Source organism: Mesoplodon mirus, assembly GCF_964341445.2.
Source record: "Mesoplodon mirus genome assembly, chromosome: 12".
NCBI classification, from domain to species: Eukaryota; Metazoa; Chordata; class Mammalia; order Artiodactyla; family Ziphiidae; genus Mesoplodon; species Mesoplodon mirus.
In genome coordinates, this window is record NC_138988.1 from 104,284,127 (window position 1) to 104,302,401 (window position 18,275).

At 41.5% G+C, this 18,275-nt stretch overlaps 1 protein-coding gene across 5 annotated transcripts in view; it reads right to left on the bottom strand.

Moving 5' to 3' along the window:
* Window positions 1–8,500: 8,500 nt before the first annotated feature.
* The window catches only part of RIPK1 (receptor interacting serine/threonine kinase 1), a 44,447-nt gene continuing 34,672 nt past the window's right edge, over window positions 8,501–18,275 (bottom strand). For 4 of the 5 annotated variants that reach the window (XM_082637672.1, XM_082637671.1, XM_082637670.1 and 1 more), the window contains exons 8-11: window positions 13,846–13,936; window positions 12,394–12,966; window positions 11,024–11,176; window positions 8,501–9,158 (exon numbers count right to left, since the gene is read on the bottom strand). In XM_082637672.1, coding sequence (XP_082493798.1) covers window positions 8,872–9,158; window positions 11,024–11,176; window positions 12,394–12,966; window positions 13,846–13,936 — 1,104 coding nt within the window. In that variant the 3' untranslated portion in view covers window positions 8,501–8,871. The remainder of the gene's footprint in view (window positions 9,159–11,023; window positions 11,177–12,393; window positions 12,967–13,845; window positions 13,937–18,275) is intronic. The other variant, XM_082637673.1, reaches the window with a different exon arrangement.

Genomic DNA, 18,275 nt, shown 5'->3' on the forward strand with positions numbered 1-18,275 from the left:
TTTTTTGTTCTAGTTCTGTGAAAAATGCCATTGTTAGTTTGATAGGGATTGCATTGAATCTATAGATTGCTTTGGGTAGTATAGTTATTTTCACAGTGTTGATTCTTCCAATCCAAGAACATGGTACATCTCTCCATCTATTTGTATCATCTTTAATTTCTTTCATCAGTGTCTTATAATTTTCTGCATACAGGTCTTTTGTCTCCTTAGGTAGGTTTATTCCTAGATATTTTATTCTTTTTGTTGCAATGGTAAATGGGAGTGTTTCCTTGATTTCACTTTCAAATTTTTCATCATTAGTGTATAGGAATGCCAGAGATTTCTGTGCATTAATTTTGTATCCTGCTACTTTACCAGATTCATTGATTAGCTCTAGTAGTTTTCTGGTAGCATCTTTAGGATTCTCTATGTATAGCATCATGTCATCTGCAAACAGTGACAGCTTTACTTCTTCTTTTCCAATTTGGATTCCTTTTATTTCCTTTTCTTCTCTGATTGCTGTGGCTAAAACTTCCAAAACTAGGTTGAATAAGAGTGGTGAAAGTGGGCAACCTTGTCTAGTTCCTGATCTTAGTGGAAATGGTTTCAGTTTTTCACCATTGAGAATGATGTTGGCTGTGCGTTTGTCATATATGGCCTTTATTATGTTGAGGTAAGTTCCCTCTGTGCCTACTTGCTGCAGGGTTTTTATCATAAATGGGTACTGAATTTTGTCAAAAGCTTTTTCTGCATGTACTGAGATGATCATATGGTTTTCATCCTTCAGTTTGTTACTTTGCTGTATCACATTGATTGATTTGCATATACTGAAGAATGCTTGCATTCCTGGGATAAATCCCACTTGATCATGGTGTATGATCCTTTTAATGTGCTGTTGGATTCTGCTTGCTAGTATTTTGTTGAGGATTTTTGCATCTATGTTCATCAGAGATATTGGCCTGTAATTTTCTTTTTTTGTGACATCTTTGCCTGGTTTTGGTATCAAGGTGATGGTGGCCTTGTAGAATGAGTTTGGGAGTCTTCCTCCCTCTGCTATATTTTGGAAGACTTTGAGAAGGGAAGGTGTTGGCTCTTCTCTAAATGTTCGGTAGAATTCACCTGTGAAGCCATCTGGTCCTGGGCTTTTGTTTGTCGGAAGATTTTTGATCACAGTTTCAATTTCAGTGCTTGTGATTGGTCTGTTTATATTTTCTATTTCTTCCTGGTTCAGTCTTGGAAGGTTGTGCTTTTCTAAGAATTTGTCCATTTCTTCCACGTTGTCCATTTTATTGGCATAGAGTTGCTTGTAGTAATCTCTCATGATCCTTTGTATTTCTGAAGTGTCAGTTGTTACTTCTCCTTTTTCATTTCTAATTCTGTTGATTTGAGTCTTCTCCCTTTTTTTCTTGATGTGTCTGGCTAATGGTTTATCACTTTTGTTTATCTTCTCAAAGAACCAGCTTGTAGTCTTATTGATATTTGCTATTGTTTCCTTCATTTCTTTTTCATTTATTTCTGATCTGATCTTTATGATTTCCTTTCTTCTGCTAACTTTGGGGGGGGTTGTTCTTCTTTCTCTAGTTGCCTTACGTCTAAGGTTAGGGTGTTTATTTGAGATTTTTCTTGTTTCTTGAGGCAGGATTGTATTGCTATAAACTTCCCTCTTAGAACTGCTTTTGCTGCATCCCATAGGTTTTGGTTTGTCGTGTTTTCATTGTCATTTGTTTCTAGGTATTTTTTGATTTCCTCTGATTTCTTCAGTGATCTCTTGGCTATTTAGTAGCATATTGTTTAGCCTCCATGTGTTTGTATTTTTTTACAGATTTTTTCCTGTAATTGATATCTAGTCTCATAGTGTTGTGGTCAGAAAAGATACTTGATACGATTTCAATTTTCTTAAATTTACCAAGGCTTGATTTGGACACAAGATATGGTCTATCCTGGAGAATGTTCCATGAGCACTTGAGAAGAAAGTGTATTCTGTTGTTCTGGGATGGAATGTCCTATAAATATCAATTAAGTCCATCTTGTTTAATGTGTCATTTAAAGCTTGTGTTTCCTTATTTATTTTCATTTTGGATGATCTGTCCATTGGTGAAAGTGGGGTGTTAAAGTCCCCTACTATGATTGTGTTACTGTTGATTTCCCCTTTTATGGCTGTTACCATTTGCCTTATGTATTGAGGTGCTCCTATGTTGAGTGCATAAATATTTACAGTTGTTATATCTTCTTCTTGGATTGATCCCTTGATCATTATGTAGTGTCCTTCTTTGTCTCTTGTAATAGCCTTTGTTTTAAAGTCTATTTTGTCTAATATAAGAATTGCTACTCCAGCTTTCTTTTGATTTTCATTTTTGCATGGAATATCTTTTTCCATCCCCTCACTTTCAGTCTGTATGTGTTCCTAGGTCTGAAGTGGGTCTCTTGTAGACAGCATATGTACAGGTCTTGTTTTTGTATCCATTCAGCCAGTCTATATCTTTTGGTTGGAGCATTTAATCCATTTACATTTAAGGTAATTATCGATAGGTATGTTCCTATTACCATTTTCTTAATTGTTTTGGGCTTGTTATTGTAGGTCTTTTCCTTCTCTTGTGTTTCCTGCCTAGAGAAGTTCCTTTAGCATTTGTTGTAAAGCTGGTTTGGTGGTGCTGAAGTCTTTTAACTTTTGCTTGTCTGTCAAGGTTTTAATTTTTCTGTCAAATCTGAATGAGATCCTTGTTGGGTAGAGTAATCTTGGTTGTAGGTTTTTCCCTTTCATCACTTTAAATATGTCTTGCCACTCCCTTCTGGCTTGCAGAGTTTCTGCTGAAAGATCAGCTGTTAACCTTATGGGGATTCCCTTGTATGTTATTTGTTACTTTTCCTTTGCGGCTTTTAATATTTTTTCTTTGTTTTTAATTTTTGATAGTTTGATTAACATGTGTCTAGGCATGTTTCTCTTTGGCTTTATCCTGTATGGGACTGTCTGTGCTTCCTGGACTTGATTGACTATTTCCTTTCCCATGTTAGGGAAGTTTTCGACTATAATCTCTTCAAATATTTTCTCAGACCATTTCTTTTTCTCTTCTTCTTCTGGGACCCCTATAATTCGAATGTTGTTGCGTTTAATGTTGTCCCAGAGGTCTCTGAGACTGTCCTCAATTCTTTTCATTCTTTTTTCTTTATTCTGCTCCCTGGCAGTTATTTCTACCATTTTATCTTCCAACTCACTTATCTGTTCTTCTGCCTCAGTTATTCTGCTATTGATTCCTTCTAGAGTATTTTTAATTTCAGTTTTTGTGTTGTTCATCACTGTTTGTTTGCTTTTTAGTTCTTCTAGATCTTTGTTAAATGTTTCTTGTATTTTCTGCATTCTGTTTCTGAGATTTTGGATCATCTTTACTATCATTACTCTGAATTCTTTTTCAGGTAGGTTGCCTATTTCATCTTCATTTATTTGGTCTTGTAAGATTTTACCTTGTTCCTTTGTGTGTAACATATTTTTTTGTCGTTTCTTTTTTTTTTTTTTTTTTTTGATGGGTGGTGCTGTATTCCAGTCTTACTGGTTGTTTGGCCTGAGAGGTCCAGCAGTGGAGTTTTCAGGCAGTTGGATAGAGCTGGGTCTTGGTGCTGAGATGAGGACCTCCGGCAGGCCTCACTCTGATTAATATTCCCTGGGGCCTGAGGTTCTCTGTTAGTCCAGCGGTTTGGACTTGGAGCTCCCACCATAGGAGCTTGGGCCCAACCTCCAGCCTGGGAATCAAGATCCTGCAAGCTTCATGGTGCAGTAAAAAAAAAAAAAAAAAAAAAGATAGAAAGAAAAAAGGAGCAGTACAATGTCAAAGAATAAAAAACAAAATAAAATTAGAAAGATAAAAAAATGTATTAGGGGGGCTTCCCTGGTGGCACAGTGGTTAAGAATCCACCTGCCAATGCAGGGGACGTGGGTTTGAGCCCTGGTCTGGGAAGATCCCACATGCCGTGGAGCAACTAAGCCCGTAAGACACAACTACTGAGCCTGTGCTCTAGAGCCCATGAGCCACAACTACTGAGACCATGTGCCACAACTACTGAGCCTGTTCTCTAGAGCCCACAAGGCACAAGTACTGAAGCCCGCGTGCCTAGAGCCCGTGCTCTGCAACGAGAACCACCGCAATGAGAGGCCCGCACACCGCAATGAAGAGTAGCCCCCACTTGCCACAACTAGAGAAAGCCCGTGTGCAGCAACAAAGACCCAGTGCATCCAAAAATAAAAATAAATAAATTTTAAAAATATATATATTAGGAAAAATAAAACTATAATTGAAACAACCACAACAAAGTAAAATAAAACCACAACAGAAAAAAGAAAAAAAAATGGGGGTTGGGGAACAAGCCAAAAGGAGAGAACAATAATGAAGTATAAACAATAAAATAAAATTAGAAAAATAAAAGTATTAGGAAAAATAAAAATATAAAAGAATTAACAACAATGAATCAACAAGGTAAAACCGAACTCCAATCGAAAAGAGGAAAAAAGAAAAGAAAAAAAAAAAAGCTTTGGCTGTGGGGGTGGAGTTTAGGCGGTGGGGTGGAACTTAGGCAGGGACGGGGTTTAGGGTGGGGCGGGACCTAGGCGGGTGTGGGGGTGGTGCCATTTGAGCGTGGGGCGGCGCCTAGGCGGGGTGACGTTCAAGCGTGGGGCGGGGCTTCTGCTTAGGACCTGCAGAAGGGGAGAGGCAGCACGTGGAAGGGAGGGCCTCTGGAGGGCGGAGTTCTGGGGTTTGGAGGTAAGGCCCTGGGTGAGGGTGTGTGGGTGGGGTTTAGGCCCAGCACGTTGGATGGGGTCTCCAAGTGTAGAGGTGTGGGGGGGGGCGGTGGGGGAGGCGGTAGGGGCGGGGCCTGGGCTCTGTGGGGCAGGAGGGAGGCTCCCAAGGCAGAGGCAGAGGATTAGGCCCGGGAGCCCAAGAGGCTCCCCGGGGCCTAAGTGGACAGGGAAAGCGCTGGCTGCATTCCCTCCCGTTTCTTCGTGTCCCCCCATCATCTCCCCCATGTCTCCCTCTTCTTCGCCGTTGGTGGGTCCCGCTGGGTGTAGGAACTCCTCCCCTCCCCCAGCCGCCCCCAGGGGTGCCGGGTCGGAGGTCCGGCCTTTACTTGTGCTCCCCCTTCCCTCCCTCCCACTCCCTCAGGACCCGCGCGGCTGGAGGGGGCCGCTGGAGGGGGCCTCGATGAGCAGAGCATCAGGCCCGGGATCTCAGCAGGTTACAGGCTGTGCACTTAAAGATGGGAAATTTTATGTGCATTTTACCACTATTGAATTTTTTTTCTTCTTCAGACCAATTCAAGCTTTAAAGGTTATAAACATTATCTGCAATCGAAGATTCAATAGGGAAAAAAACAACTACCCTTTAATTCTGGCTGCTCTCCTGCCGTACCTGAACTGAAAATACCTGGCACATTCGTGGCTGCTGCTTAGCCTTGGCTTGAATTGGAGATTCCAACCGCTTCCTTGCACGTTACGTTATTTCTCCTCCCAGAGACCCTTCCACTGTAATAGTCCCGTAGGCACAGTGCTTCTACGTGTTACAGCCATGGAAAGTTCTGTTACCTGCAGTGTCCTCACTGGCCCATTGGAGTTTCTTGAGCAGTAAAGGCAGGTTTGGCTTAAATATGGGTTATGCTAAGATATTTATGTTCTTACAACATAAAGTTATCACATCAATTTCCTGCATGGAAAGAAAGAGAAATATGTAATATTCCAGCTACTATTGTTTGGCTTTCAGAATCTTGGGTGGGGTCAACATTTCCTTACGTTTTCCTGAAATGTTGATTGGGATCTCTTGTCAGAGATGATCAGGGTTAAAAATAATTGTACAATTTTAACACCAGTTATCCTACTGGTCAACAAAAATGGTAGTGCTGAGGGTTTAGCCTATTGGTGTAACAATTTTTAAGTACACACTTGAGAAGTAGCTCTGTGTAAACACTACTGTGCAGTTTAAAAAATAACTACTATTTGTTAGAGTCACAGATGTAGAAAACAATCTTATGGTTACCGGGGGAAAACGGGGGGAAGGATAAATCGGGAGATTGGGATTGACATATACACACTACTATATATAAAATAGATAACTAATAAGGACCTACTGTATAGCACAGGGAACTCTACTCAATACTCTGTGATGGCCTATGGGAAAAGAATCTTAAAAAGAGTGGATGAATGTATATGTATAACTGATTCACTTTGCTGTACACCTGAAACTAATACAACATTGTAAATCAACTATACTCCAATAAAAATTAATTTAAAAAATAACTGTTTTTGTGCCAGGCACCTTGTGATGCATTATCTTAATCCTCACATCAACCTTATATACTATTGCCCTATTTATAGATAAGGAAACTGAGGCTAAGAGAAGTTAGGAAGCAGGCCCCACGTACACAGCCAGAGCGGCAGAGGGGAATTTAAGCCTGCTTGATTTCAGAACCCTGTACCTGGATTATTCCATAGAACTAATCCTTCAGTGATTTCCTTGTAATTAGATGCTTCTAAAACCTTGACCATACAAAGACCTATTTTTATTTACATGATTACTGTAATTAGAAAAACTTAAAAAATAAACACACATTAAAATGTACATCAAGATACTATTTAAAATGTTTTGTGAGAAATAACTCCTTGTTGCTGAAGATCTAACTTCATATTATGGACCCAAAGCAAAGATCATGACCATAGCATCAAGTGGCGACTCTTCTGAGCAGGATGTGTGACCTGGAAGTGGGTCTTATTTAGCAGTATCAGCCTTAGGGTCTGACTACCTTTTCGGAGCCAAGATGGATAGTCTTATTCTCATGTTGTAGTCTGTGTCGTCTCATTTAATTGGTTTCTGCCCAAGACTAGTGTTTTTGTGGTGCTTGGGCCTTGTATTGGACTCCTCAGATATAAATGTGGCCCTTTTCAGCCCAGCTTTTAGAGAGTGGAGGCTGAAGGAAGGCCTCTGAGCCGGGTGTGGAGGACGGCAGTGCCGCAGGCTCTCGGATCAGTGGGTTTTCATCTTGAAAGTCAAAATGCAACGTCAAGAAGCTCCTCTTCTATCAGCAGCTTCCCCTCTCCTGCCCACAGCAGGGGTGAACAGGAAATGCCAACCCATGTGGTAAAGTCACAGTGGAGACTCTCAAACTGTTTCATTTATACAAACACATGGCTTATATTTGAGGTACAAAATTTTATTTTAAAAAGTCCATTAAAGATATCTTCTGCTTTTTGCCTCTGAACATTGATCATGCAACCTCTTTGGAATTGAGAAGAGAGACACAAGGGATGCATTTAGAAAAGAAATCATTCAGTCCCCTCCAGCAAGCCTGGGACTATTTGCCCCTCCAGTTTTCCTTTTGGGCTATGTGATCCAATGCTGTGTGGCAGCGAAGTAGTGAGCCTGGATATGTGTGGGTAGGAAAACAGGTTCACTACTTTATAGCAGTGCTGTCCTCAACTAGGGCAGTTTTGCCCCTCCAGGGAACATGTGGAAATGTCCAGAGACACTGCTGTTTGTCACAACGAGGGCTGGGAGGAGGGGGGGGAGAGCACTGGTGGCATCTCACAGGGAGAGGCCAGGGTCGCCTCCCACTGCCCTACGCTGCCCGGGACAGCCCTCCACGACAAAGAGCTGCCTGGCTCGAGATGCGAACAGTGCCAAGGTTAAGAAATGTTGCTTTACAGCACCACTTCAGTGGCTGTGTGTGTGTGTGTGTGTCTGCTGGGACTGGAGAAGACTTAGAATCAGGACCAACAGTACTGTTATGAACCCACCAAACGCCAGGATGTGTTCTGGCAGCCAGATGACCTTACCGCACCGTGTGCCTCCCTCCCGGGAGGGCTGAGCACAGTGGCACACCTGCTCTGCCGAGCAAAGGGCGGGCGGAGGGTGGCCTGGTCACGTCCGTCTCCTAGCCCTCGAGTGCCTTCACTCCTTGGTTTCAGGTGGGCTTTGAAAGGTTCAGTGCTGCGGGCACAACCAGCAGACTCGGAACCTGTCCTCTCACAGCCTAGCTCACAGAAAACAATGAAAGTATTTCTGTAGTACCCTGGGCTGAACTGAGGAAGCTGCTCAACACGGATCTGCCCTGAGGCTCCAGTCGTGGCCAGGGGTGAAGCGATCAATACCCCCGGCACACCTGCTCCCTCTTCAGGGCACGCAGGTTGGAAAAGTTCCTGAAGTGTCAGAATGCTAGGAAAGAACCTTTGTACTCGTCAGAATTAGTAGCAATTCTGTGCAATGACAGCCTGGGAGAGTCTGCTGTTTTTGTTCTCTATTCCCCCCCCTTGTCTGTACTCCTTAAAATCGCTTCCGTTAATTTACAGAGTGAAGATGGCATATAACTCCTGAAGCCTGTAGCGACTGATACGGAATTTGACCCTGAAGTTAAGAGACCTTATAATTTTGGAATGAACTGTGGTTGTGATACAAAAAAAATCCCATTTGGCGAGAATACAGCATTTTACAGCTTCGGTTATAACAGGAGCCTCTGTAGAGAAGACAGTGCAGAATTAGAAAGCTGATTTAGTTTATATTCTCTTGATTTTTATTTTTCCTTGCTCAAGCAAAACTTCAAGAAACTGAATGAACAGCATCACTGGAGGTTATGGAATAATCTGAAAGAAAATGATCTCCCTTAAATCTCTCTCCCTTTCAAAACGCTATTGGGCTTCTTCTTTGATTGGACCTTGGCCATGAATAGGTCTTCCTGTGTAGTGGGTTGTTTGCTGTAGATTTCTTTTCCCATCCTCCAGCTATGAAAGGCAGGAAATGACTTTTACGCACAGAACCCACATCAGTGAGGACAGACTTCTGAGCCTTCTGCGGCAGCAGGCTTGCGGGGGGTCGCTCACCGAGTGAGGGGGGGCCTCATGCTGCAGGAGCCCCTGTGGGCTCAGTTCTGGCTGATGTGTATCAAGCAGTTCAGCAGGTCTATCCTGGAACACTGGTAGAGCGCACAGGCCAGCTTCCCCACAGTGGCCCCCCTGCTGCCTTCCCTCATCAGCCACCTTTGGAGCATCTGGTAAACCTTTTCTTTTAGTCCATCTCGCTCATAGTCATGGTCAATTTCATCAATCTGAGATTGAGAGAAGCCCAGCTTACGGGCAAAGTTTTTCCACTGCTTGCCCAGATTTTCTCTGACTGGGTCCAGGTGTTTATCAGTCAGACTAGTGGTATTATCTGCCAAATAGAAAAGAGAAGAAGGCATCAAGCTATGGGCATTTGAACGTCTAGGTTCAAAGACCTGTATAAAGTGAAGAGTACCAGGACACGGTGAAAAAGATCTTTTTTTTTTTTTTTTTTTTGTGGTACGTGGGCGTCTCACTGCTGTGGCCTCTCCCATTGCGGAGCACAGGCTCCGGACGCGCAGGCTCAGTGGCCATGGCTCACGGGCCCAGCCGCTCCGCGGCATGTGGGATCTTCCCGGACCAGGGCACGAACCCGTGTTCCCTGCATCGGCAGGTGGACTCTCAACCACTGCGCCACCAGGGAAGCCCAAAAGATAACTTCTTCATGCTATATAGTTGTGGGCTCATCGGTGGATACTTCACCTGTCTGCCAGCCCATGTGGAGGAACCTCTTCCCCCCGCAGGAGGTGCAGGTCTGAGGCATAGCCCGAGGCTTAGAGAGCAAAACCCCTCTGGTTTCTAGGCTGTTCTGTACAACCTGAGCCACAGCCCTTGTTTATATCACACATTCCTGATGTAAAGGGGGAAGACACCATTTTTGTTCCTTTTGGGCATTTTCCACTTATATCTGGCCAGAGTTAAGGTCATTCAACTCAGGATACCCTTCACCCAGCAGTTTGCTTTCCTCTTACTTAATCAAGGAAACTGAGACCACTGGCTGTGAACTGGTTTGATTACAGTGCCTTCCCTTGTCTTTTAATGGATGAGGTATTTTTGGACTTATCCCTCCCTGCCCCAAGTGCTGTTCCCTTTCCTCCTACAGCCGTAACCTCTCTCTTTCTACTTGTTCCTTCCTCTCAGGCCTTCGTAAAAATAATAAAGTAAAGCAAAGTAAAAGTATAAAACCACCGAGACACCACAAACAAACCCAATTTCTTGATCCTCGTCGGACCTCAGTAAGCTGAATATGAGAAAAAAGGCACCTCATTTTCCCCCAACTCCCCACAGCGCAGCCTCTGCCATCACCACTGCACGTCAGGCGTCCAACATTCTGTCAACGCTTCGCCAGGAGAGGGAACCTGGGTTCCATCAGATTCTCAAAGGTACCCTTGTCACCCCCAAAATTAGGAACTTCCGCTCTAGTATTTTAAAGACTAGCCTTCAAATGGGTTAGACCGGGGATTGTCAAACTATGGCCCATGGGCCAAATCCAGCCCGCTGCTTGTTTTTGTAAACCAAGTTTTATTAGAACACAGCGACGCCCATTCGTGTACATACTGTCTGTGGCTGCTACTGTACTACAGTGAGCTGAGTAGCTGCAACAGAGACCTCAGGGCCAGTGAAGCCTAGAACATTTGCTACCTGGCCCTTGATTAAAAAGAACTGCCCATCCTAGGGTTAATTAGAAAGCTGGTTCTTAAATCACATTGCTGTGGCCTCGTGACTGCTTTTCCCAGGTTGTGTTTGGGGATTAATGTTGTGAGGCTGCGTAGCGGAACCCCATAAGAGAAAGCCCTCTTATTTTTGTTATGCATGTGCAGTTGAGGGCAGAGTCTCCTGTCTTTTACAGAATCCCCTTGGGTGAGGACCTGAGGGAGCTGCTGCTGCTAGGTCCAGGTACTAATACTGACGCGACGGTGACGATGGTGTGTTTAACACTTGTATATCTTACCATGTGCCAGGCAGTGTGCTAAGCTCTTTATTCATATCGACTCGTTTAACTCCCACAGCAAATCCATGAATTAGATATTCTAATTATCTCCACAGTAAACATAAATAAGTTACCAAGCGACTACATGGAAATTACAGAGCTATGTCAGAGAGGAAAGACAGGGCACTTTCACGGAGAATAATCAGAGAAATATTAGATAAGACAGTTCAAGGTTACGATAGATGGGTCCTTCAAGGGCATCTTACCAAAGATATCTTGGTACTCAGAAGCTGGGTCTTCTTTCAAGTTCATGTGCGTGCTGTCCGGTACAAATGAACTCATTCCGCCAATCTCCATATAATTACTGTTTCCAATCTGAATGCCAGAACTGTTGTATATGCTATATTTTAAAGACTCATCTGATTAGAGAGAAACACATAGGTAAGTACATCTAGACTGAAAGCAACAGAAAAAAGTACTACATGGTAAAGGGGCAGGGCTTTACTCCAAATGCTTAAGTTAAATTATTTATCCTATGCCACCCTTTGAAATTTTCTTCTTTAAAAGGTGGCTGAATCACCTCACATCCATTAGGATGGCAACTATCAAAAGTACAGAAAATAACAAGTGTTGGCAAAGTTGTGGAGCAATTGGAACCCCTATGCACTGCTGGTGGAAATATAAAATGGTACAGCCACTGTGGTAACCAGTATGGTGGTTCCTCAAAAAATTAAAAATAGAATTACCATACAATCCAGCAATTCTACCAGGTATATACCCCGAAGAACTGAAAGCAGGGTCTCAATCAGATATTTATACACCCATGTTTATAGCATTATTCATAATAGCCAAAAAGTGGAAGGCACCCAAGTGTCCAACAGCGGATGAATGGATAAACAAAATGTGGTCCATCCATACAATGGAATACTATTCAGCCTTAAAAAAGGAGATTCTGACACAGGCTGTAACATGGGTGGACCTTGAGGACATTGTGCTCAGTGAATAACCCAGTCACAAAAGGACAAATACCATATGATTCCACTTATATGAGGTCCCTAAAGTCATCAAATTCATAGAGACAGAAAGTAGAAGGTTGACTGCCAGGGGCTGGGAGGAAGGAGAATGGGGAGTTATTGTCTGCTGGGTACAGTTTCAGTTGGGGAAGAAGAAAGAGTTCTGGGGGTGGGTGGTGGTGACGGTTGCCCAACAACGTTGTTTTCATCACCAGGGGTAGTCTCTGGCCTGTATGAGATAAAAAATGAAAATATCCAAGATTTATTTCTTACCTTCAGAAAACAGCAAGCAAGCGAAAGAATACAAGCAGATACCTTCACTTACATCAGAGATTGGACATAGTGGAGCTACTGAGATTTGGGTTAGAGTGGAAGATGCCTACTAGATGCAAAGACCTGTGGCCCGACACTTGTGGGCAGCTGCACTGACTTCTACCCAAACCAAGAGCCTAGGCCAGGTGGTCTGATGGGAGACTTATTCCGAGAAGGCAAGGTGTGTCTGGTGGCTGAAGCCTCCAAACAGCTTGTCCTTTGTTCACTTATAGTCTACAACAGAGCTAATGGCTGCTTTATTTTCAGGAAAAGTTAAAAAATAGAACAGTGTGACTGAAGGGCCTGTTTACCTCTTGATGGCAAGGAGGTGAATGGAATGGTGGGTGTGTTTCCCAGTAGGTTGGTCTCAGGCACTGGAGTTTTATACAGGTTTGGCATGTGGCCTGGATTTGGCCCATACCAAACCCCTGAACCTGCGGTTCTCGGATCTACTGGTCTTGCTCCAAAACCAAGTGATGTACACAATCCATTTCTCCAGTATAGTAACTGGGGTTGGCTGGTTAGCCCTGTTGGTTGCTGTACTGCATTACCGTGATTGGTTGCACCGGAATAAGCAAGGCCTTTTAGCCCTGGGTTCTGACCATTCTCATAAAGTCTCTGCTGTGCAAAAGGGTCATGGGAGACCCTCCGTCTCCTCTCTTCCTGTCTCCTGTCAGCCACATTCCGTCTGGGCTGCTCTTCTGTATGCTTGTCCATGCGGCTGCCATAAAGATGGTAGTTGGCCTCCTCCTGGAGTTTACTGTGCAGTCGGAGGTCCTCCTGCTGCTGCTGCTGCTGCTCTGGGGCGGGAGCAAACCAGGAGTCCTCCACAGGACCCAACCCGAACCCCCGTGAACTGTGCAGCGAACTGGGCTGTTCTGTGGCTTAAAAGAAATGAATCAGCGTCGGAAAGAGTTTGATGAAACATTAAAAAGTAAAAACCTGAGCACAATCATGAATCTGTACCTTGGAGTAACACTGAGAACTCTGAGAACAAATAAAAAGCGTTTACCAGGTGGTTTTCCTCCTGTGAGTTACATAGGTAATAAGTAGTCGTCCCTGCCTGGCAGTGTGAGAGCACGAGAGAAGTTACAACCAAGCAGCAGAAAGGTGGGTGTTGTAGGAATGACCAAGGAAGAAAAGGACTTGTGTTGGAGCAGAGAAGGTGTCTCCTTGTTGTGGCGCAGGGCTGGAAGATAAGAATGGCAGCAGTTCTGGGCTAAGCGCGTCTGTGGATTCTCTTATTCTTTAAAAGCCCTATAAGAGCAGGAGCACTTATTATCACAACGATGGATGAGGCTTACAAGAAGTCAAGTAATTTGCCCCAGAACAGACACCTGATAAGTGGCTTCAATATCCTATACTCTGCTTTCCCTTCTGTTCAATGAAAAAAGCATCCCTGCTTGAATCTGAGGCCAACCTCTCTGCACGTACTCTGGACCCAGTCATCCCTGACCTTCTCAAGGACTCTGCTCCCACATAGGTTCCCGTCTTTTTCCTGAGCTGTCACTTCCTCCCTATCAGATATATTAGGCCTCTTGTGTTCAGGATACTTTATGATTTTGGTGAACATGTTGTTACCTAATATTTCAAATATATGTACCTTAACTCCAAATATATTAGAAAGTCCTTTAAGCCAGCTGTTATATTTTATAGCTTCTTCTGTTTCTCATATAGTTGTAAATAGCATTTTAGACAGTACAGTGAGTGAATGAACAAACAAATAAGTGAATAAATAGATTTTCAATCACAGTATAAGTTACCTGAATTTGACCTGCTTGGAGATATTGCTACGCAATCAATTTGGAGAGACTTCATTCTCTTTACAATTTCATTTTGGCCTGGATACTCTTTCTAGAATTAAGAACATAAAGACATATTTTAGTAAATAGCAGAAAATATTGGGTTGGCCAAAAAGTTCCAGAAAATTGTTGTAAGGAAGAACGAATTTTTCAGATGGTAGAAATTTCACATAGCTCTTACAAGCAGTAAATACTTCTTTAAGAAAATAAACTTTTTTCCCTAAATAGCCGAAACAATCTTAAAAAAGATCAAAGTTGGAGGGCTCACACTTCCTGATTTCAAAACTCACTACATAGCTACAGTAATCAAAACAGTGTGGTATTGGCCTAAGGAAAGACATACAGACCAATGGAATATAATGAACCCAGAAATAAACCCTTGCATATATGGCCAATTGATTTTTTATTTTTATTTTTTATTATTTATTTATTTACTTTTGCCGTACAGCATGCGGGATCCCCAACCAGAGATGGAACCCTTGCCCCCTGCAGTGGAAGCACCAAGTCTTAACCACTGGACCGCCAGAGAAGTCGCTGGCCAATTGATTTTTGACAAGGGGGCCACGACCATTCAATGGGGGAACACTGGTATCTACATGTGAAAGAATGAAGTTAGATCCTTACCTTTCAACATACACAAACATATATAAAAATTACCTCAAATGGATCAAAGACCTAAGCTTAAGAGCTAAAACTATATAACTATAAGAAGAAAACATAGGGGAAAAGCTTCATGACATTGATTTGACAATGATTTCTTGGATAAAACACCAAAAGCACAGGCAACAAAATAAAAATAGGGAACTGGACTACATCAAAATTAAAACCATCTGTACATCAAAGGGCATTATCAAGAGAGAGAACAGACAACCCACAGAGCAGGGAAAAATTTTTGTAAATCACATAAAATATAAGGGATGAATATCCAGATTATATAAAGAATTCCTATAATCCAACAACAAAAAACAAACAACCCAGTTCAAAAACAGGCAAAGGACTTGAATAGATATTTCTCCAAAGAAGACATACAGATGGCCAAGAAGCACATGAAAAGATGCTCAACATCATTACTCAAAGAGAAATGCAAATCAAAACCGCCATTCATTACAATGGCTATTATCAAAACAAAACAAACCCCAGAAAATGAAAAGTGTTAGTGAGAAGATAGAGAAATTGGAACCCTTGTAAACTGATGGTGGGAATATAAAATGGTGTAAATGATGGTTCCTCAAATGTTTAATGTATAATTATCATACAATCCAGCAATTCCACTCCTAGGTATATACCCAAAATAATTAAAAGCGGAGACTCAAAAAGATACTTGTATACCAATGTTCATAGCAGCATTATTCATTATAGACAAAAGTGGAAACAACTCAAGTATCCATCAAAGATGAATGAATAATCAAAATGTGACATATACGTACAATGGAATATTATTCAGCCTTAATGAAGTTCTGGTACATGCTACAAAATGGATGAACCTTGAAAACACTATGCTAGGTGAAATATGCTAGACACAAAAAGACAAATTGTATGATCCCATGTCTATGAGGCACCTAGAATAGTCACATTCATAGAGACAGAAAATAGAATAGAGGTTACCAGGGGCTGGGGAGAGGGAGGAATGGGGAGTTGTTGCTTGGGATACAGAGCTTCTGTTTGGGATAATAAAAATGGAAATGGATACTGGTCATGGTGGTACAACATTGTGTGTTAATGCCACTGAATTGTATACTTAAAAATTGGTTAGGATGGTAAATTTTATGTTATGTATATTTTACTACAGTTAAAAAAAAGATAAAACTTCTTCCCTTATAAAAATAATAATCATTATAAAAGATATACAAAATGTATAGAATTAACTTTAAATAGAAACCTACTCAAGTGAAAAAATTAACATTTTGTATTTCCTACAAGTTTTTTCCCCTGGTCATATTTGCACTATGCTCTTAACAGAGTGCCTGATACATAGGTAGATGATCAAAAATATTCAGAATCAACATATGAATGATTTAGGGGAGAATGACACAGGATATTAACTATGTGTACAGTTTGTAGCATTTTGTATGTTGCTTTTTACTTAACACATAAGCATTTTTATGTTATTTTAATTTTTTTTAATTGGACTATAATTGCTTTACAATGTTGTGTTAGTTTCTGCTGTACAACGAAGTGAATCAGCTATATGTACACCTATATCCCCTCCCTCTTGGACCTCCCTCCCGCCCCCCATCCCACCTATCAAGGTCGTCACAGAGCACCAAGCTGAGCTTCCTGTGCTATACAGCAGGTTCCTACTAGCTGTCTATTTTACACGTGGTAGTGTATATATGTCAATCCAGATCTCCCAATTCGTCCCATCCTCCCCTTCCCACCCTGTGTCCACATGTCCATTCTCTACGTCTACGTCTCTATTCCTATCCTGGAACTAGGTTCATCTGTACCATTTTTCTAGATTCCACATATAAGCGATATTATACAGTATTTGTTTTTCTCTTTCTGACTTACTTCACTCTGTCCCTAGGTCTATCCACATCTCTACAAAAGGCACTATTTCATTCCTTTTTATGGCTGAGTGATATTCCATTGTATATATGTGCCACTTCTTTATCCATTCATCTGGTGATGGACACTTAGGTTGTTTCCATGTCCTGGCTATTGTAAATAGTGCTGCAATGAACACTGGGGTACATGTGTCCTTTTGAATTATGGTTTTCTCAGGGTATGCGCCCAGTAGTGGGATTGCTGGGCCATATGGTAGTTCTGTTTTCAGTTTTTTAAGGAACCTCTGTACTGTTCTCCATAGTGGCTGTATCAATTTACATTCCCACCAACAGTGCAGGAGGGTTTCCTTTTCTCCACACCCTCTCCAGCATTTATTGTTTGTAGATTTTTTGATGATGGCCATTCTGACCTTGAGGTGATACCTCATTGTAATTTTGATTTGCATTTCTCTAATGATTAGTGATGTTGAGCAGCTTTTCACATGCCTCTTGGCCATCCGTATGTCTTCCTTGGAGAGCTGTCTATTTAGTTCTTCCACCCATTTTTTAATTGGTTTGTTTTGTAAAAGCAATTGTTTTCTTTTTACAGCTATTTCTTATTAGACATAATATATAAATACAAACTTCTTTTAAAAGATTCAAACTGCTGAATTACACAGAGCAACACTTTAATGTCACTCCTTCCAACCCCCTCTCTTCCATTTTCAGAGGTAAACCTTATCTGGAGTATGTTGTGGACATTTTATTCTCTCTAGGCATTTGCATATATATTCTGGAAATATACAAATATTTATACATATGTGTGTATATATATATATTTACATATTTGTGTATTTCCAAATTTTAACTCTCACAAAGGTGCAAAAATCTCCTGAAGCTAAATCTTTGAGCATACATGTGGGTAGGATAGATTACTGAGAGCAGAACTGCAGCAGAAGTTATGTGCTTTTAAAAGTGGGGTAGATGCTTCACCGTTCAATAAACTTCAACTTTCACTTTTACCAATACTACATGAGATTGTCTGTTATTCTGCATTTTCACAAACACTTGATATTATCAACCTTTCAAAACTACTGTCAATCTAATGGATGAAAAGTTATAATCAGTTCACTTTGCTTTTCTGTTATATCTTTTTCAAGCTTTACTGTCCATTGATGGATTCAGCTTGTTTATATTTTACTCAGGATTTTCACATCTACATTGTTAAGTGAAATTGTTCTGTAAGTTTCCTTTCTTGTATCTTCTTTTCAGGTTTGGGAATCAAGGTTATCTTAGTCTCATAAAATGAGTTTAGGAACGTTCCTTCTTCTCTATTATCTCGACAAGTTGTATACAATTGGGGTAATTTCTTCATTGAATATTTGATAGAAACTGCTGATAAAGCTATATGGTTGTGGAACTTTCTTGCAGGACTGATTCAATCTCTTTTAATAGTTATGGGAATATTCAGGTTTTCCATCTCTATTTGAGCCAGTTTTGCTAAATTATACAGTTGACCCCTGAACAACATGGGAGTTAGGGGTGCTCATCCCCTCACAGTCGAAAATCCAAGTGTAATTTTACAGTTGGTCCTCTGTATTCATGGTTCCACATTATGAATTCAATCAAGTAAAGATCATGTAGTACGTATTTATTGAGAAAAATCTGTGTATAAGTGGACCCATGGAGTTCAAACCTGTGTTGTTCAAGGGTCAACATATTTAAAAAAAATTTATTGCCTTCTTGGTGAAATGAAACTTTTATTGTTATGAATTATTCCTGATTGCTGTGGTAATGCTTTTTTTCCTTAGTGACTATCTTTCCTGATGTCCTTTTGATTACTTCCTTGGTTTGCATTGGATACCTCTCTTTTATAGTGTAGGTATCCCTCCAAAGTCTGGCAAT